At 44.3% G+C, this 21,771-nt stretch overlaps 1 protein-coding gene across 3 annotated transcripts in view; it reads right to left on the bottom strand.

Annotated features, from left to right (window-relative positions):
* Window positions 1–17,802, bottom strand: part of CCDC149 (coiled-coil domain containing 149) — a 167,783-nt gene extending 149,981 nt beyond the window's left edge. Inside the window, exon 1 of one of the 3 annotated variants that reach the window (XM_029590108.1) lies at window positions 17,405–17,802. In XM_029590108.1, the coding sequence (XP_029445968.1) occupies window positions 17,405–17,452 (48 nt within the window). In that variant the 5' untranslated portion in view covers window positions 17,453–17,802. The remainder of the gene's footprint in view (window positions 1–17,404) is intronic. The other 2 variants (XM_029590090.1, XM_029590099.1) reach the window with 2 other exon arrangements.
* Between the last annotated feature and the right edge of the window lie 3,969 nt (window positions 17,803–21,771).

Raw genomic sequence — 21,771 nt, 5'->3', positions numbered from 1 at the left:
TCATTTTTTTCCACTGATTTTTCTCCTGGTTTTTTTTTTTTTTTTATTAAACTGATAAATTTCCAGGAAAAATAAAATAAAAACCGAAAATGAAAGTCCCTATAGATATTTTAAGTGGAATGGTGACATTTCTGTTTTCCCATTATTGCACTGCATACAGAATCTAGTTTGACATGCAGCAAATGGAACTGTAAAGGACATTACCCTTTACAGTTTATACTTTACGGTCTCTTTATTCTGTATTTGGTGAGTGTCTATCTGTGTCATTCATGTGTGACCTAGGTAAGGTATTCTATCTAGTAGCATGTAGTTTCTATAGCAGCTTGGCTTGTTCTGTTTTAGAAACTGGTGTAATATTTGCAGTGTTGCCTCTTCATAGATAGGGTTGTTACTGCTTAAGTGCTGGCAATTATTTTATTTATTTTTTATATACCACACACTAAGGCATTTATATGTCCGTCTAGGCGGTAGTGCTGTTTAGGTATGGAAGGCTTACTATATTGTAATTATAGTTCCGTTTACTTACGGCTTTCTGAGGGCCAAGTCTACATCCAAAGCACGTTAAAATATGGGTTCCAAATGTCTGTTTTGCTGGGTTTTCTAAATGGCACCACAGCAGTGCATGAAATTAAAAATATACATGCTTTTGCAAGTGATTTTTTTTTTTTAACCTCAAAAGACTGTACTTTGAAGGTCCTTTTTCATGTAAAAATCTAATATAAAATGCATTTTTTTTTGTGTATGAGAAAGCAATGGGGAGGGCAGGGGCAGACCGCAAGGTTCACCTAGGGCAGGGCTTCCTAAACCTGTCCTGGGAACCCCTCAGCCAGTTGGGTTTTCAGGATATCCACAAGGAATATGAATGAGAATAATCTGCATATGGAGGCTCAGTATACGCAAATTTATCTCATGCAGATTCCTTGTGGATATCCTGAAAACCCAACTGGCTGAGGGGTTCCCAGGACAGATTTGGGGTGCTCGGACCTAAGGCATATAATGCTCTTGCGCCGATCCTACTCTTAGCTCAGACATTGGGGAAGGGACGTTGCAATCATGAGAACCGTGTTGAGCAGCGCTTATCTGCCCAAACTGACTCTCTTCCAGGCAGCTACCTCAGCTGACTGTCCTGAAATGTTTCTCTACCACCTCTGCCTCAGATGACTCTTCTGATTTACATTTCGTATGTGCCTGCTCAACCACCTTTCTGCCCTGCCTCTCCTCCCACATCAGGAGACTATGTGATGGGAGAGGGAGGTCATGCCAGAGAGAGACAAAAGTGCTTGATGTACTAAGGCTTTTCTCCCATTCTGTGTCTATGGGGGAAAATAAGCTGAGTAAAACAGGCCCATGAGGAGTATTCTTGACTTACACACAAACCAGCATAATCTTATTCCCTTTATCAAGTCTCATATGCTTTTACCAAGGATTTTTATTTATTTATTTATTTAACAGTTTTATATACCGACCTTCATAGTAAATAACCATATCGGATCGGTTTACAATTAACAAGAATAAAAAAACTGGGGTAACTGGGGATTATTGCAGGGGTGGCCAACTCGAGAGCCACAAACAAGGCAGGTTTTCAATGATATAGTAACATAGAAATGATGGCAGAAGAAGACCAAACGGCCCATCCAGTCTGCCCAGCAACTTTCGCACTTTTTTTTTCTCATAATTATCTGTTACTCTTGGCTCTTAGTAACCTTTTGTGGTGATGTCCACAATGAATATACATGAGAGAGATTTGCATGCACTGCATCCGTTGAACTGGGAAAAGTTCTTGCAACCACTGAAAAAAATAGGTGCTACAAGGGATGAGGGGGAAGAGGGGTGATTGAATATGTTTAAATGTCTTACACCCTCCCCCCCCCCAAACCATTTTTGATGGGCCCTTACACTACAGTAGTTGATAAGAAACTAGGAATAACCGGACAAAGCCAACCAGAAGCAGCCAAAGAGGGCACTGTAAAGAAGTGGCCCTACTAATCCTCCTTAACCTGTGCAGGACCGGCTAGATTCTTGGCCCGCCTTAAAGCCCATAGAGGGAGAGAGCTCTGTGGGCAAGACAAGAGGCAGAGCCCAGCTGGTAGGAGGCCCAGCATCTCCAGGAGAAGGTAGCTCCTGAATCCTCTCTGACAGGTCGATCCAGTAAAGTTCAGTTGAAGATTTCTCGTCTGTAACGAGCTCGCTGCGCACAATTCGGACGCGTAAGGCAAACCAGCGATACAGTCTCCAGTTTTGCGCGTCCGTAGCGCTTCTTAAAACAGACGCGTAACCCTTCCCGCACCCGGCATGTAAGTGAACGAATTAGCTGTATAATGAAGGAATTAGCTATTCCCCTCCGATACCGTAACGGGCACTCAGGTTCTCTCATTAGTAACGCACTGTTTTGCCGCGGCCGTAACGTGTTAGTTTACCGCCTCCCCCTAGTAGGAGTTAGGACTGTGAGTCTAGTAACAAATCCATCGACACCGCTTAAGATACTCAAAACAATAAAACACAATTTAAAAAAAAAGCGATACAGAGATGATCGAGAAAATGTAATGATGTGGGACACATTAAAACCTGTCAGAAGAAAAAATAAAAATTTTTAAATACCTGTCGGAGGGCCGCGTGGTTCCAGGCGGCCGGCGGCGGCGGGAGCCGGGTGGTCGCGTGTTAAATCTAGGCCGGGTCCGCACAGGTCATGGTGGATGTACACCGCTGGAGGTAAGCAGCCTACGTATGTGTAAGTTGTTAAATTGTAAATAATAAAGTGGAATCTTGTATGAAAGAGGCTGGAGTCAGTGTGGAGAGTGTCTCCGGCCTGTAGTTTTGCTCAACTAGCCCACAGGCACATTAAACAAAAGGTAGAAGCAAGGAATGAGGATTGCAACCCTCTCCTGTATAAAGCCTTTGTTCAAGTCATGTTTGGAATAGGTAAGAATATCAGTCCTCAAAAATGATATCCAAATCGTTAGGAAAAAAAGAAAGTATAAAATGAGGGCCACTAAACAAAGGAAACAGAAAGTTCACGTGCATGTTGAAGTACTGTCCAAACCAGGAATAGGATCCAAAGGAAAAAAAACCCACACATGATTTGGGGCCATTTGATTACACTGTACAACTATATCAATGGAAGTGATAGGGATCACATAAGGCACTTCATTACCCAATGGAGGGGGTCACCTTCGCTAAGTGGAAGATTTCACAGCCTTCAGAGGAAAGGATTGTGAAGTTATGCAATTATAGCAAGCAATTACTTATACATACCAGCGGCATTCTCCCCCGAGGGAGGGGGGGGCAGGGGGTTTGGAGGCAGCTGGAGCTGGGGCTATAGCAGAAGTCAGCTAGATCAGCTCCTGCAGGAGAGCCCCAGGCCAAGCCAGGCATGACCAGGAGAGGAGTTTGGCAGCGTCAAGGACCCCCCTTACAAGAACTGTGAATGATGACTGTGGGGAGCCCCAGGAAGGAGCAGTCTAATATCTGGAGGAGTGAATCCAGGCAGATGACAGAAGAAGTAGGAAACCTGGGTGTCTTCCACCTATGCTGACCAACTTCCCCCTTGTGTTCAGACCTCAGGTTTTGGTGGCCACTGCGGCTTGATAAACGGGGGTAACCCCGAATACCAGCAAGGACTGCGAAGCTTGCAATCCAAGCGAGGTACTGGAGCACACTAGGAATCCAGGAAAGAGAATAGCAGGAGCACTGAATGTAGAATCCAGAGACAAACAAGTTTTCTGGATACTGGAAAGGAGCCAGAGCACAAGGACTGGAAGGTAGGACCAAACTCTAGCTCCTGACTGATGAGACCACATCAGTATAAATACAAGTCTATATAAGAAACAAAATGGCCGCCGGGGGGAAAAAAGAAGCACAGGACTGGAAGGACTGGCTAGATAGTCAGAGCAGCTCATAGCACCATCCACAAGCTAGGGGAGAATTCAAAGGATCCTTACAGGAACTGCTTGGAATGAAGGAATGTTCCTAACCCAAGCTGGCTCAGAAGATTGCTGAAGAGAGGTTCCACAGGAAAGTGTGAACAAGGAACTTTTGCAGCAAACCCATTAAAAAAAAGAAAGAAAAAAGCCTGTGGATGTCTCATGCTCAGGGAGAGGAAGCTGCTGAGGAGGGGAGAAGCAGAGCAGAGATAAAAGGAAGCCCCCAAAGCACATCAGTGATACATAGAGGACAGGCTGAGAGAAGAGACAGCAAGAAGATGTGAGAAACTGTAAAGCCTGAGAGAACTGGGCCTAGTCAAAGAGAAGCTGCCTTAAAGTACTGAGACGGAGAAGGAAGCCCAGAGCCAAACTATGCTGAGGAACCAGGAGCTTGGAGACAAGCTCCACTGAGAGGACCAGATCCAGTATGAGGAGTTCTTCTTTGGAGAGAGAGTGCCAGCCTTGCTCCAGAGAGACCCACATCAGGACAGATCCAGAGTCGAGAGAGCCTAGCTGCCTGCGAATGTGAGTCCAGTCAGAGCCTGAGGGACAGTTGCAGAGAGTGCCTGTGAGATGACTCTAGAGCTGAAGAAATCCAAAAAGCAAGATCACTAAGTGCCGCTGTGGGACACAGTAAGAGTGACTGTGAGCTGTAATTTTCTCTTACTTGCTACATTTAGGTAGGGAATGCTTATTTTCTTAACAGCTAGCTTCCCACAGTTCACTAAGTTCCGGTTAGACTGAGGAAATACTTACACAAAAGTTAGAACATAAGAACATGCCATAATGGGTCAGACCAAGGTTCCATCAAGCCCAGTATCCTGTTTCCAACAGTGGCCAATCCAGGCTATAAGTACCTGGCAAGTACCAAAAAACCTAGTCTATCCAATGCTACCGATGCCAGTAATAGCAGTGGCTCTTTTCTAAATCAACTTGATTAATAGCAGGTAATGGACTTCTCCAAGAACTTATCCAAACCTTTTTTAAACCAAACTACACTAACTGCACTAACCACATCCTCTGGCAACAAATTCCAGAGTTTAATTGTGCGTTGAGTGAAAAAGAACTTTCTCCGATTAGTTTTAAATGTTCCACATGCTAACTTCATGGAGTGCCCCCTAGTCCTTCTATTATCCGAAAGAGTAAATAACCGATTCACATTTCCCGTTCTAGACCTCTCATGATTTTAAACACCTCTATCATATCCTGCCTCAGCCATCTCTTCTCCAAGCTGAACAGTTCTAACCTCTTTAGTCTTTCCTCATAGGGGAGCTGTTCCATCCTCTTTATCATTTTGGGTGCCCTTCTCTGTACCTTCTCTATCTCAACTATATCTTTTTTGAGATGCTCAACCAGAATTGTATACAGTATTCAAGGTGCGGACTCATCATGGAGCGATACAGAGGCATTATAACATTTTCTGCTTTATTCACCATTCCCTTCCTAATAATTTCTAACATTCTGTTTGTTTTTTTGACTGCCGCAGCACACAGAGCCAACGATTTCAATGTATTATCCACTTTGACGCCTAGATCTCTTTCCTGGGTGGTAGCTCCTAATATGGAGCCTAACATTGTGTAACTATAGCATGGGTTATTTTTCCCTATATGCATCATCTTGCACTTATCCACATTAAATTTCATCTGCCATTTGGATGCCCAATTTTCCAGTCTCACAAGGTCCTAGTGCAATTTATCACAATCTTCTTGTGATTTAACTACTCTGAATAGTTTTGTATCATCTGCAAATTTGATTACGCACTAGTCATTTTCTTTTCCAGATCATTTATAAATATATTGAAAAGCACGGATCCCAATGCAGAACCCTGAGGCACTCCACTGCCCACCCCCCTCCACTGAGAAAATTGTCCATTTAATCCTACTCTCTATTTCCTGTCTTTTAACCAGTTTGTAATCCACGAAAGGGTATCGCCACCTATCCCATGACTTTTTACTTTTCCTAGAAGTTCAATGCCCTTGTTTTATGTAATTTTGCTTGTTTCAGCCTTCTTGTTTGGTTACACTTGTTAATCCCCTAAGTTCCATGTAAACCGGCCTGATATGAATTCCATTCGTGAAGTCCGGTATAGAAATATATATTAAATAAATAAATGAGGAACTTTGTCAAATGCCTTCTGAAAATCCAAATACACTATATCTTATCAGTTCACCTTTATCCACATGTTTATTAACCCGTCCAAAAAAGTGAAGCAGATATGTGAGGCAAGACTTCCCTTGGGTAAAGCCATGCTGACCCTGTTCCATTAAACCATGTCTTTCAGGAGCAGCTAACCGGATATATCCTTACCTCTTACTGTGTTGGACAACCGGGTGACTTGTGCAGTGTGAAAGGGGAGAGGATTCCTGCCCCTGGACTGCCGCGGGCGAAACGAGGCGCACTGACGTCATCAAGAGGGGACCGGCGTTTTGCATAAAAACCGGATACCCTCGGCGCTTAGTTGGAGGAGCAGCTAACCGGATATATCCTTACCTCTTACTGTGTTGGACAACCGGGTGACTTGTGCAGTGTGAAAGGGGAGAGGATTCCTGCCCCTGGACTGCCGCGGGCGAAACGAGGCGCACTGACGTCATCAAGAGGGGACCGGCGTTTTGCATAAAAACCGGATACCCTCGGCGCTTAGTTGGAGGAGCAGCTAACCGGATATATCCTTACCTCTTACTGTGTTGGACAACCGGGTGACTTGTGCAGTGTGAAAGGGGAGAGGATTCCTGCCCCTGGACTGCCGCGGGCGAAACGAGGCGCACTGACGTCATCAAGAGGGGACCGGCGTTTTGCATAAAAACCGGATACCCTCGGCGCTTGTCGCCGTCCCGGCGCGTGTCGCAACAGAAAATAATGGTGGATCTTTAATTATCAAGTGGAGGAACCTGTATCTGCATTTTCGTAAAAGTGAGTAAAAACTTTTCTTTCCGGTTTAGCTGCTCCCAACCCCTCCAGGATAGGATTATACATAGAGTTGACTACTGTTGAAGAAATACTCGATATCAATAACATTACCAAGTAGATAATAATGCCTCATACCAAAAGAAAGGCTAAGGTAAGAGAGGTAGTAACATCCTCTCCTCTACCGGAACCAATTCAAACACAGATATCGACATTTTTTCCATCAGTTCCTAGTTATCAACCGGTAGAAGGGGCCATTGGAGATACAAGTATTGAGCGAATACCTGTTCTCCCGGCCGAAATATCTCTTAGTCCCGGGGCCCCGTCAACCCCTCCTCCTCCAAAACATCTTATGGATCAGTCGTTTGTACTAACTCCAGAAAAAGAGGAAAGTGGAGTGAACATTGCTATTAAGGGGAAAGTAGGAAAAGACATGGAAGTTAAAATACTGCCATCTAAACCAAATGAAATCACTATGGAATCGTTATGGACTGCTATAACATCCCTTGAAACAGCTATAGTTAATTTAATGAAACAAACATCAGAATCTAACCTTCAATCGAAAAATATAGAGTCATCAATACTAAGGATTGAAAAAACAGAAGAGGAGATGGAGAAGAGGATAACAACATTGGAATCATGTCATCAGAGGTTTACGAAAACTGAAATTCTCCATAATAAAAGATTGGAAATGATAGAAAATCATCAAAAGTATATGAACTTAAGAATACTAAATTTCCCTAAATTAAATTTAACATCCCCGTTGGATATGTTTAAGGAGTATCTTTCTGGTATACTTAAGTGGCCCGATAAAGTTATGCCTACTGTTGCAAAAATATATTATGTAGACATTAAGGGCAGTGCTTTAGAAACCAACAAAGTAGTAGAACAATCTTTAAACCTATCTGCAGTTTTAGAGACTACCTTGGAAACTAAGATAGAGGTTAGATCAACTTTGCATGTCAGCTTCGTATTTGCAAATGATAGAGATGCAGTCTTTAGACTATTTATGAGGAAAAGGTTAGAGGAGTTTCATGGTGGAAGGATTTGGATGTATCCTGACCTTTCCAGAATAACTCAACTAAGAAGGAAAAAATTCTTAGAGCTTAGAGCAGAAGTGGAAAGTAAGGGAGGAAAGATGACCATAAAATACCCATGCAGATGTGAAATTTGGAAAAGTGGGCAGAAATACGTATATTTTGAAGTTAATCAATTACGAACCTTCCTCGATTCTTATTCTCATTCCCCTTAAGGATTAGCAAGTGATACGAGGCAGAAAGTATGTACATTAGGAGTAATGTCTCTCTTTTCAATTGTATAAGTCTTGTACTGTTTTCCTTTTTTTTTTTTTTTTCGCTCATAAGTTATTTTCCTTTCCTTACCTGGAGTAATATTAATTCCTCTTTGCTTATTACTAAGTAATAGACAGTAAAAATTTAAATTTATTTTCAATATGTAAAAGTATTAACAATTTACCTAAATAATTGTATACTGTCTATATTTTTCTTGTTGTAAAATGTAAAAGCAGCATAAATAAAAAATTAAAAAAAAAAAAAAACCATGTCTTTCTATATGTTCTTTGATTTTGATATTTAGAATAGTTTCCACTATTTTTCCTGGCACTGAAGTCAGGCTAACTGGTCTGTAGTTTCCCGGATCGCCCCTGGATATGGAGGTTACATTAGCCACTCTCCAATCACAATGGCTGATTTTAATGATAGGTTACACATTTTTACTAATAGATATGAAATTTCATTTTTTAGTTCCTTCAGAACCCTGGGGTATATACCATCCAGTCCAGGTGATTTACTACTCTTCAGTTTGTCAATCAGGCCTACTACATCTTCGAGGTTTACAGTGATTTGGTTCAGTCCATCTGAATCATTACCCATGAAAACCATTCCAGAGAAGGTTATCTCCCCAACATCCTCTTCGACAAACAGCGAAGCAAAGAAATCGTTTAATCTTTCCATGATGGCCTCTAACGGTCCAACTGACCCCCCTCACAGGCTTTCTGCTTCAGATATATTTTTAAAAGTTTTTACTGTGAGTTTTTGCTTCTACGGCTGCACCCACACACGCTTTCTCTCTCTTACACACGTACAGGCTGTCACAGTCACACGTTTTTTGGCTCTTACTCACACAGACACTCAATTAGGGCCCTGAACTTCTCCCTCCCCCCCTCTAGGCCTCCTCCTCAGGTCACTACAAGATGAGATCTGCGGCAGCCCTGCTGCCGGGCCTCCTCTTATCAGGCTGCCACGGGATGGAGTTTGCAGCAGCTCACTTAGTCTTGGGCTCCCACAGGATCTGCGGCAGCCCTGCTACATGGCAGCTTCTTGGGCCATGGCCCACCCTTCATGGCTACACAGACGCTGCCCCCTCCTTTTCTTTTTTTTATTTATACAGTTTATTAAATTTTTAACAATCTTCATTAATAAAATACATAGTAATAAGGATTACATATTTTAGAAACACAAGGCAAATTATTTCCATAAATCTTGGATTTTCAATCCAACCTTAATTTAAGTCCACATTATAATTGGGGAGAGCTACAACAGGAAAAAAAGTAACAAAAGAAATCTTAAGCACAATCTTGCACTTTTCAAAAAGTGAGAGAAATAATTATTATTCTAATTATTCATCAAACGTCTCCAGTATTCTCTAAGCATCCTTTTTTGACTCTTTATCTACAATAAAGGTCTCTAGATGTAAGGGATCATAAAAAATAAGTTTCCAGCTAATGTAATGCAGCATTTGCATGGGAATTTAAGTATGAATAGAGCTCCTAGTGAGGTAACTATCTTTTAATACCAAAAATTGTTTTCATCTTTATTGAGTGGCTTTCGCCACATCAGGAAAAACCTGGATTTTCCTTCCACAGAAGGAAAAATCCTTATTCTTGAAGTATTTTTGTAATACCATATTTTTATCATTCTCCGTTCCAAAAGTTACTAATAGAGTAGCCCTAGTTGGAATGTCGTCTACAGACGCTTCCAAAAATGTCAAATTTGGGCTATTCCCCTGTATTATATCCATTCCTACTTCTGGCCCCTGGGAACTTGTTCTAGCTCTCGGAACATAAAACAATTTGGAAATTAGCATTTCTTTATATGAGGGAATTTGTAAAACTTCCCCCATAATTCTACAGCTGATAATAACCTAATAGTTGGAAAATTTAAAAACCGAAGTTTCTTAGATAGTATTGAATTTTCCATACTTTCTAAATGCCTTGATGTAACTAGGCTGTCTTTAACAAAAGATACATTTGCTGACTGTAAATTTGCAACTTGTAAATTAACAGTAGAAAAATTAGTTTCCAAATTGCTTAATCTCATTGCTTGATCTTGGAGCGTGTTTTTAGTTTCAATATTTAGAGATCCAAATTGAGTCAATAGTTTTTGCATGTTATTCACAGATCTCCAAACATTAAGCTAGTAGATCTGACTGACTCCGTCAGTCAGATCTACTAGCTTAGCCCTAACAAGAAACAGAGCTTTCTCAGTTTTTGGTCCTTCCTTGTGGAACTCTATACCAGACAGTATCCGAATGACATCTAATCGAAATGAATTCAAAAAGATGGTTAAAACCTTTCTATTTAATGAAGCATACAATCTCAGTACCACCATTTAAATGTTTACTCTGAATTACCCATATCTGCTTGATACTTGTAAAGAAAGAACTATTTTTGTTTTATTGTGTCTTATGTTCAAATTGTTTTTATTGTGTATGTAAATTGTAAACCGCCTAGACGGACACGTAAGTGACCCCATGTGCGGTATATAAAAAACTTTTAAATAAAATAAATAAATAATGTCACATTTAAGTCTAATATCTCATCTTTTACATTTTCCATGACCCCTTCTGAAGTTGCTACCGGTAAGGGAGTTGCTATAGACTCCTCTACCTGAGCACCTTCCTGAGGAATTTAGTCACCCATAATATTACTTAAGGAACTTAAATTTTTATTGATTTTAGAGTCTATACTTTGAGAGGATGAATGATGGCCAAGACTCAGAGTAGATCCTGAGGAAAAAGATACTTCCGGATCAGGATTTGAAGCACCCAGATTCCCACGTATAATATATGTGTGTCCATAGGACCCCTTACCGCCAATGGGGTTGAGACTGTAGGAAATACCTTGATTTCCTTTTCCTGCCCATAGATCTTCAGAGGGGGAGCAATTCTAGATGTTACTTGAAAGACAACAAGGAGCGCGCCCCTTAGGCGTGCCGGCGTCTGCGCGCCGCAAGTCCCTGGTTTGTATCCACTTTGGAAACGCGGATAGATGACGTCTCAGGGGCGTGGCTCAACTCGCTCCGTTCAGGGCGGTGGTCGCAGTTGTTCCCCAGGCTAGGGTAAGTCTCTCTGGCCATCTCACCTCCAACAGAAGGTAATTCTCTCCAGCTGCACTCCCCTGCCCCCTCCTTTTCAGTGCAGGTCCGACGCTCTTCCTCCTTCCTGCCTGTGCGCTTCCTAACGTCTTCTTCTTGGGCTGCATGAGCAGGAAGGAGCATCCAGAGTTTTTGGATGTTGGCCCTGAGATCCAGCAATTCCTTCACAATTCCGGAGTCTCCGGGCCAAATCTGGAGAGTTCCCAGGTACGCTCATTCCTACTAAGTTGGAGCCAAGCAGGTAGGGCTGGACCCAGCCAGGTGGGCACCCTAGGCAGGTCACAGCGATGCCCCCTGCAGGGCAGAGCAACGTCGCAAGGCGGGAGGTGTGCCCTGCCTCTCGTTCTCCTCCTGCCTCTGTGAATTTTGGGTGCATGCTGCCCCTGCCAGTGTCCACCACTACTAACCTATCTTCTGCCGTGTGCAGGGGGACGAGAAGGCAACCAGTGTGGGACAGTGAGGTTTCGGTGACCTAACTAGTAGGCACCCCAGGCGACTGGACCAGTTGGCCCACTCCTTTAATCCAGCCCTGTAAGCAGGATTAGCCCTTGCTCCAGTGACCTGGTAGAAGGGTGGCATTGTGGGAAAGGAAGTAGGCCTTTCCCCTGTGACTCGATACACCACAATTTCATCTTCGTCCAAAGGCCACTCTAAACACAGAGGTACAATATTTTGCTAATGAAAGCTGTCATGGCTGCAGTGCTAAGTAACTCCAAAAGAAAATTGAACTGGCGTAAAAATCCCATTCCTGCCCATAAAGAGGCCTTCAATTCATATTTATACAAATATAAAAAAGAAATCAATCTCACCAAAAAAAAATCATTTTTACACCTGTCAAATACAGGCTGCTAATGGCATTCCTCACACTCTATTCAATATTGTTAAATCTCTCACCTCAACACACCATAAAAACAATGGATTTCTGTAACAATATAGCTAACCACTTTAAAGAAAAAAAAATCGCTAACGTCATCTTTGCAAAACTCAATCACTTACTGATCCCTCAACTTACCCACCCTTCACCGGTCTGTACTCTCACTGACTTCAAACTTATTGACCCAGATACAATAGTCCACATTATTTCAAAATCAAAACCCTCAAACAGTCCTTTTAATCCTTGCTGTGGACATTTATTAAAAGTGATAAAAAAATGGAGAAATGTATTCTTTTAACTAAACTAGTTAATTCTTCACTTACAACCTGTATTTTTCCATCTTCACTAAAAGAAAACGTCTATCCTCCCAATCCCAAAAAAGAAAAATAATATTGATCCCTCTGACTTGTCCAATTACCTTCAATAGCAAAAATTATTGAATCAGTCAGCCTTCATCAACTGACAGACTACATTGATGACAATAACTTGTTTCACCCGAATCAACACGGATTTAGAAGAGGACATAGCGCAGAGTCCCTACTCCTCTCTTCTTTTGATACTATCCTTCGTGGCGTTTACTCCATCACTGGACTATATCGTATTTCTTTACATCTCTGCAGCTTTTGACAATCTAAATCACGATATCCTTCCATCCACACTCCAACATACTGCCATTTCTGGAACTGTTCTTCACTGGTTTAAATCTTTTCTCTCGGACCCTACTCAAAAAGTTAATTTCAGTGAATTTTCCTCTTCATGGTATCACACTAACTCGGGTGTTCCCCAAGGTTCTGCTCTAATCAGCTATCCTATTCAACATATACCTGCTTCCTCTCTGTCATCTTCTAACGAATCTAGACATCCGTTTCAAAATGTATGCGGACGACATTCAGTTTATTGTTCCTTTTTCCATCTTCTGGCAAAATACCTTATCTTTGATCCACCTTTACCTAAAAACTATAAAAACCTGGTTATTTCACAATCGCCTCGAATTATACGCTTCAAAAACAGAACTGGTGCTTCTATCCACAATTTCTCAAAATTTCCCACAGTCCCCCTCGTGAACTTACCTTCGAAAACTGCACTATACCCATAACCAACTGTGCATGAAATCTTGGAATACTGATAGACTCCAAATTATCTCTCAATGCAAACATCTCCGCTATAGTAAAAAAAAAAAAAAAAAAAATCATTCTATAAAATTCAACTACTCAGAAAGCTAAAACCATTATTATATTCCTCAGATTTCCGTTTAGTTTTACAATCACTCATTCTAACAACATTAGACTACTGTAACTCTATTTTGGCCTTCCAAATTCCTGAACCCAACCGCTTCAATTAATTCAAAACTCTGCAGCTCGCCTACTTACTAAGACTCCTGGTAGAGCTCACATTATACCCATTCTCATTGGTTACCGATCCTGTATCGCATACAATACAAAGTTCTTTCCATAGTACACAACCTCATTTATAATCCTTCCTCCATCTGGTTATGGTCATTTCTAAGAGTTTACCAACCTTCTCGACACTTACGCTCTGCTAACAGATATCTCCGTGAAATCCCCACAATCAGAGCAGCTAGACTAGACATTACTCGCAACCGAGCCTTTTCAGTAACAGGCCCAATTTTATGGAATTCACTTCCCCACAATATTCGTCTCATCTCCTCCACTAAAGCTTTAAAAAAAAGCTCTTAAAACTTACTTGTGTTCTCTTGTGTTTAGCAATCCTAACTTAACATTTTTTATACTTGTTAACTTTTTAACTGTTCTATATATTGTTTAATTTTTCTAAATTAGTGTTAAGAACTTTTTCAACTGTCTGATATTGTTTCACCCTTCAAATTGTAATCAATTATGTATGTTTTTAATATGTAAACCGCCCATTGAATAAGCGGTATACAAATAATTTTAAATAAATAAATAAGGCTTTGGAGAAAAAGATCCAAGAGCATGATGGTGCAAGAAGACCCCATCCAGGAACTCAAGCCAATTGTCACATCTGAAACTCAGACTCTTTATTTACTGTGCTTCAGAATCAGTAAAGATGCAGTGACTGGGGAATTGTTTTGCTTTCCCGATAGAGGATTTCTGTAACAATATAGCTAACCACTTTAAAGAAAAAAAAATCGCTAAAGTCATCTTTGCAAAACTCAATCACTTACTGATCCCTCAACTTACCCACCCTTCACCGGTCTGTACTCTCACTGACTTCAAACTTATTGACCCAGATACAATAATCCACATTATTTCAAAATCAAAACCCTCAAACAGTCCTTTTAATCCTTGCTGTGGACATTTATTAAAAGTGATAAAAAAATGGAGAAATGTACTTGGCTGCTGTGCCGGAGGCCTCTGGCCACTCCCCCAGACTCAAGCTGGGTTTGAGCTGTTTTCAACCAGGCTTGGCAGATTAAAAAAAAAAAATCAGTCCCAAGATCCTGATTCCCCAACCCACCAAAAAAATACCCAGATCAAGTGGGTTTCTGCATGGTGATCTCACAAGCTAAAATCAGTTTACATCTCAAATTTACAATTAACAACAGAGACAAAATAAACTTATGTGGAACCACTTCATGGCTCATGTCACTCAACTGAAAAATATAGTGTATAAAACACAAACCCCAGGGCCTGACCAAAATCCTTATTTCAGAGACTGGATATAGCTGTCATACACTTGCTTTTATGTTGATCTTTCAAAATGGAATTTCAATATAAAAAAAAATCATCCAGATATTATTCTATGAAAGGAAGATGTAAAGTCTGAAGCTCTTAAATTATCCTAAACTACAGGCAAGGCAGAATATTATCATCAAGTCAAATATTTTAAGAAAAAAGTATTAACCTATGGAGGATGTCATTCTTCCTACACTGCAAATATGCCGAGTAAACAGCGCACACATATAAGCTGAGTATCAAAGGCAAAGCAATGGAAGAGCAGGCGTGCTCCGTGCACACATGCTCGGTGTAATGTGCTGCCAGGCCCTTTCCGGAGCAAGCGCTGCGACGGGGGTGGGAGGGTCATGGACAGAGCGCCGTGCTGCGCGTGTTCATGGCCAGGTTCCCATTGGAACCGCACGCGTCTTTTTGATTTAGCCACAGTGGCAGCTCTCATTGGGCCGCGGCTAGTTACGTAGGCAGATATGGGAGGAGTTAAGGTCGAGCAGGTAGTTCCCCCCCCCCCCCCTCCTCTCTTCAGTCTGCCGTTTTTTTCTGCCGCTCTTCGTTCCCTCCCGCCCGATTTATTACTGTTGTTGGTTTCTGGGGGAAGTTTTGTCGCAGCTTGGGGGGGGCGGATGGCCCGAGCCTATTTGAGGGGGGGGCAGCTTGTGCTGATTGATCATACGGCTTGGCAGGTGCCAAGTTCCATTTGGATAGGGGCACAGCTAGGTGCAGCTGTCTCTGCGGGACTCCTTGCTGGGCAGTGGCTGGAGCCGAAGGTTCAGCTCCTTGCTGGGCGGTGGTGAAATGATTTCAGCAATAGAAGGGCTAGGCAGGTGACCTGGCAATAGATCATCTTGCTGGGGGGAGGCGGATGGTCACTATCAAAGCAATGGGGTGGGGGGGGGGGGGGGGAATGATGTACATTTTGGCTCGGGCAGGACTGATTGTTAATAAAGCTGCGGCCTTGTTGATTCCAAAAGTTGTCCTGTAATGTTTGAGTGGTTAAGGTTTCTAAAGGGCGTTGGCGGAGGGAAAAGGTGGTCCTGGCTGCTTACATTATGTGTGGCACAAAAAATGAAAGTATTTGTGTATTGTGTTCCTTTTGTTGCCCTCAACCAAATACAATTTGGGATTACTGTATTGAACAGTGATTAATTTTTTGCACCACACATTCCTTTGCCTTTCATTCTTTCTACACTTACACTTGGGCCGATTCAGTAAAAACGCGGGAGAGCGGACGAATGTCCACTCGCCGGTGCGCGCAATTCAGTATGTAAATGAGGTAGTGCAGTAGAAATGGGCAAAAGGAGGCGCTAGGGACACTAGCGCGTCCCTAGCGCCTCCTTTTGACCCGGAGTGGCGGCTGACAGCGGGTTTGACAGCCGACGCTCAATTTTGCCGGCGTTGGTTCTCGAACCCGCTTACAGCCACGGGCTCGGAAACCGGACGCCGGCAAAATTGAGCGTCCGGTTTGCGGCCCGACAGCCACCGGCCCAATTTTTTTTTCTTTTTACACCCTTCGGGACCTCAGACTTAATATCGCTATGATGTTAAGTCGGAGGGTGCACAGAAAAGCAGTTTTTACTGCTTTTCTGTGCACTTTCCCGGTGCCGGCAGAAACTAGCACCTACCTTTGGGTAGGCGCTAATTTCTTACTGTATCCCGCGCGCATACCTAATAGCGCCCTCAACATGCATTTGCATGTTGAGGGCGCTATTAGGTGCCGCGGGTTGGACGCGCGTTTTCCGCCCCTTACTGAATAAGGGGTAAGGGAAAACGCGCGTCCAAGAGCAGGCTAACAGTGCACTATCGGCCTGACTGTAAGTAACAAGGAGAATACATTTTTTTGCATCGATTATACACATGTATATGGACCACCCTCCTTCCTCTAATGAATTCAGTTCACTTTTGAGAAGTCAGAACATTTTATGTACCCACATAAATATTTTGAATTGAATTTAGGGGGATGCTGGGTTTAGGTAACAGAAAAAAATTCAGACGTCATAGGCATAAGAATAGTGTAAGACATTGAAAGTCTAACACTTCTTGCCACTCAGTTTTTGAAAGTCTAAAGTTAAATAATTTGAAGTCTTGCTTTTAAACCTGTTTGTTCAGCAGCAGACTTGGTGGTTGTTTTGTTTTGTTTTTTTATCTTTTGAGGTATTTTCAAGACCCATGACCTTGTCGGATGTAAAAGTGGTAGACAAGAAAGATTTTGTGTTTCACTATCTAATAAAAGCCTTCTGTAGCTTGGCTCTGGCCTCCGTCCCTCCTCCTCGTTGTAATGCATCCTGGTTTTAGCAGGAACAGGAGCTGGCGGAGCTTCCTCTGCCGTTCCTAGCGCTGGAAGCTCAGCCAGCCCTCGCATTAAGGCTCCCCAGCTTACACAACACCCCCCACGCCCCCGCCCCGCAGCCATAATTCACGCGACGGAGGGAGATCCCGTCTCCTCCCACGCCCTTCTCCGGGGCTGTCATTCGCAGGAGCTTCCGCAGGACAGACCGCAAGCTGAGCCGGCAACAGAAAGCAAAGCAGCCGGCGGCAGGCTGTCTCCTAGCCGGCTTTTGCCATGGCGATCTGTCGTTCTGGCAGCGCGCCCAGCGCTGCCCCCTCCGCCAGCAGGATCCCCTCTCCCCTGGAGAAACTCACCTCGTTCACCAGCCCCTGCCAGTCGCTCTCGGTCCGCTGGGAATTCATGATTGGGAGAGGTGCCCCGGGGATAACCGGATAACCCGGGGAGTCCGATCTTCCAGGGACAGGCAGAGGTGCCCCGAGCCCTCAGCGATAACCCGGGGAGTCGGATCTTCCAGGGACAGCCATGCTTTCAGCCATAAACTGCTGCTCCTGTCACCGCCACAGCCGCCCGCATGCTCAGGGCTCCCGGCACTGTTTACTCTACGTCAGCTTTAAGCGGCCCTGCTGCAAGGGAGGAGCCTGTGACCGTCCCTACCTGCTGCACCTACCCGGCCTCCTCCACTGCCCACGCACGGGCTGCGTGGCTACCACTTTTTGGCTGGTCTTATTCGTGGGTGTTCTTTCTACAGGATAGCACAAATCTGTTTTTAAAAATTATTTCATTTTAATCATTTTGTTACTACTTTGACATCATATGTAAAATATCGTGATGCCAATAAAGTTATCTGACTCAGGAGTAGGGGGGGAGGGTTATTTATTTAGTCATATTTAACAACCGCCCACTAATCTTTTTGTCTCTATTTCTAGGCACTGGCTGGTGCACCTCTGATAAAATTGTTACTTTTTTCTTGTGCTCCCTAGTGGGAACACCAAAGACTGACAAAATAAGGGGGGAATTCTAAGCTTAGAACTAAAAAGCTATTTAGTTCTAAATTACAACAAGTCAAACTCCTTCATTTTCCACTCCTTCTTCCCTGTAATGCTGCCTCTGGGGGTCTCCTGACCACAGAGCCTCTTTGCACCTCCTTCTCAGCTGGAGGCAGGGGAGGGGGCGGATTGCCAACCACAGAGGGTGACCAGAGAGTGTGTGTGTGTGTGTGTGTGTGTGGGGGGGGGGGGGGGGTGTCCTCCAGATCCGCCTTCTCAGAAGCAGGAGGGGGAGGGAGGTCCTTTGTGGCTCCGCCTTCTCAGCAGGGAAGGGAGGGGGTGTAGCTGACCATGGTGGGGGGGACGACGACCAGAAGAAGGTTGAAGAGGGGTAAGACAAAAGCAAAAAAAAAAAAAAGGAGGGAATAAGACAGGGATCCTCCCTAATCTGCTTTCTCAGGAGGATGGGGTGGGGGGGTCATCCTAAAGTAGGTGAGAAAAGAAACCTTTATGCAAAAGAAACAAACAAATATTCAGGGTTAAAATGTAATGGGGAAATAGGGGAAGGGAGCAGAGCAAACCTGTCCATGGCGGGCAAACTCCTCCACTCGGCTGGTGGACACGGTGCAGAAGTGCTCCACTTTTATCTGGGCGTGCACCATGGCCTTAAAGAGGGCCCCGCACTCCAAGGGACTGCCCCAGCCAACCTCTCCTGCCTTGTCCGGCACACTGCCTGTTTGGCTGTGGACAGCAGAAAGCTGAGTAGGCCATGCCTCTCTCGCAGAGACCTCTTTCTGGTTGCATGCCCATAGATCAGGAGGGGAGGAGTAAAATTCAACTAGTCCCAAGCAGGAGAGGTCCTCCTCCTGTCCGCAAAAAGAACTGGAGGGTTCTGCCCAGAATGCACGAGCCCTATACCTGCAGCTCTGCACACAAGCCTTCAGCAGCAGTCCCCATTGTGCCTGGGAGTTAATCTGTCAGAGCGTGTCAGGACGGCAGGCGAGGGAGAGGTGTTGCACCGTACAGGTCACCAGCAGGTACAGGTTCTTCTGAGACATGGTTCGGAAGACCGCTAGGGGCATCTCCCACAGCTTACTAAGGCTGTGGGCCCGAGGAGGTTGAGCTTGAGAGAGTCCATCGTCCAGCAACCTAGGCTCTATGAGCAGAACCGGTGGGGTGCGGTCAGGTGGGGACCCCTGGCCTGCAGGGCCCTCTCGAGCAGAGCATCAGTCACTTTTCAGAGATCCCTGGGAGCCTGGTCATACAAGTGCTCCACAGTGGCAATCGGGACCTCGAGCAAGGCTCTGATCTTGGTCACTTAGGCCTTGACCAGCTGACATCTCACGGACCACTCTTCTAACCCCTCGAAACACAAAGCAGGGTTATAGAGAAGGAGTTCACCCAGGAAAGCCTCTGGTTATGCCCAGGTTCTCCAAACCCTTGATATAACAATATGAAAATCAGGGAGTAACTAGTTTCTAATTAGACCAAAGCAATGACTAGTTATTACAACCAAGGTTGACACAAAACTAACTCCAGGTGGTTGAAGTTGTGATATGGAATTAAACAGTTGCTCACTGATTAATAAATAACTTCAACAAAAGTTTAAGCAGTTTAATGGAAAATTGAAAGACTTCTTTAAAAAAAATAATTAAAAATGTTAAAAGGAAGATAACAGACCAGTGATTGTACTGACCGGTCAATTAGTTTCTGTCAAATACCAGATTCTATGCAGGTGTTGAGGTCTTATTTTTCCATATAAAAAGATTTTCTAGAGATATTATGACACAATATAAAAGACTAAAAATGAGATAGTAGTTTTAATTACATAAGAATAAAGATTAAAAATGTTTTTAATTCCATATCACAACTTCAACCACCGGGATATAGTTTTGTGTCAACCTTGGTTGTAATAACTAGTCATTGCTTTGGTCTCCAAACCTTTGCCACTTCCTTGTAGAATCCTGGCAGCCGCAAGAAGAGGCAACAGGTGAAACCTCTCATGTCTATGACAAACAGCTGCCAGTCATACCACAGGTTCCCCACCTGGCAGTCAAAAATGAGCTGCCAGTGGGTGCCATTGTGGGGCGGGGTCTGCATACAGAAATCTCTGCAGGGCCTAGAGGCGGAAGATGTGTCCCTGACTCTTTAGGCACACGATCCCCTGTCCACCCTCTCTAAGGGGAAGAGACAGGACCCCCGCAGAGACACAGTTTTTCCTGTCTCCCCAGAAAAATGTCTGCAGTTTTTTCTGGGTGCAGTCGAGGAACTCCTGGGAAGGGCTCAAGGCGGTGCCACAACATGCTGCTCACCAGATGGTTCACCACCAAGGCCCGAGCACAGAATGACACCAGTCGCAGCAGTCCCCTCTATCACCCGAGGCAAGCTTCCACCTTCTCTCCAAGTTGATAATGGCCAGGTTTTCCGCAACAGAGAGGTGCATTCCTAGGTACCTAAGGGTCTCCCTAACCCACGACAGGTCAAAATGAGCGTCCACCCTCTGTGGTTCTTCCAAGAGGCAGAAGCGCTTGGTCCAGTTGATCTTGGCTGAGGATGCTGCCGAATAGACCTGCTGGCAATGCTGCACCCTCTCCAAGTTAGCCAGGACCTGAGCCAGAAGGAGCACTTTTTCGGCATAGGCCAAAAGGGTGACCAGCAGGTCAGGGTCTCGTAGCACTAGCCTGGTGAGCCGCCTGTGCAGCAGACCCAGAACCAGCTCGATGGCTAGAGTGTACCCCTCGCTCAAATGTCAGAGAAACCGTTAGGAACCAGTTGATCTTAACGAGGCACTCTGCCCTTAAGTACAAGAGGTGGAGATGCCTCGAACTCTGGACTGAAGTCAAATGCCTACAAGGTGCCCATGGGATACTCGTGACCCACCCTGTCGAAGGCCTTCTCCTGATCGAGGGACAAAAAGGCCACAGACAGACCATACCTGCCAGCCAGATGAATGAGATCCCGGACCCAAAAGATGTCAGAAATGGTGCATCCGGGGATTGTGTAGGTCTGGCCCAGGTGCATCACTTCTGCCAGCATGGACGCCATCCGCAGAGAGAGAGCCTTGGCCAGGACCTTTAATTCGTACACAAACGCGGCAGGGGTGTCCGCTCTCCCCGTTACTGTTTTTATTGCAGTTAGAGCCTCTATTGTTGGCGATTCAATGTACACCGGATATAAGGGGCATACGGATGCAAACGGAAATTTTTAAATATGTAGCGTTTGCTGACGACATAGCGGTGTTCCTTACGTCCCCCGACCATTCCCTTCCAGCTCTCCTGAGCTTGGTGGAGGAATTTGGAGCATTTGCGGGGTTGCGCCTTAACGTCGAAAAGTCGGTGGCAATGGCATTCCCGGATACCCTTCGGGAGTCTTGGGAAGGCGCCTTTCCCTTACAGTGGGTGACGGGGCCGATACGATATTTGGGGATCTATATACCACAGAACCCTAGTGCGCTCTACAGGGTTAATATCCCACCTTTATTGACCTCCACTTCGGAGAAAATGCGTATCTGGAAAGGATTGCCATTAACATTAAGTGGGCGCATAAATATGTTTAAGATGGTCCTACTGCCCAAGTGGCTTTATGTGCTCTCTAATTTACCTGTATGCCTTAAACGCAAGGATCTGGCCTTCCTAGATAAGGAGCTCTGGTTTTTTCTATGGCGGGGAGGTAAAGCTCGAATCCCATTGACCATATTACAGGCGCCTTGGAGAGAGGGAGGACTTGGGGTTCCC

Source organism: Rhinatrema bivittatum, chromosome 1, assembly GCF_901001135.1.
Source record: "Rhinatrema bivittatum chromosome 1, aRhiBiv1.1, whole genome shotgun sequence".
NCBI lineage: Eukaryota > Metazoa > Chordata > Amphibia > Gymnophiona > Rhinatrematidae > Rhinatrema > Rhinatrema bivittatum.
This window is presented reverse-complemented; position numbering and strand designations above follow the sequence as displayed.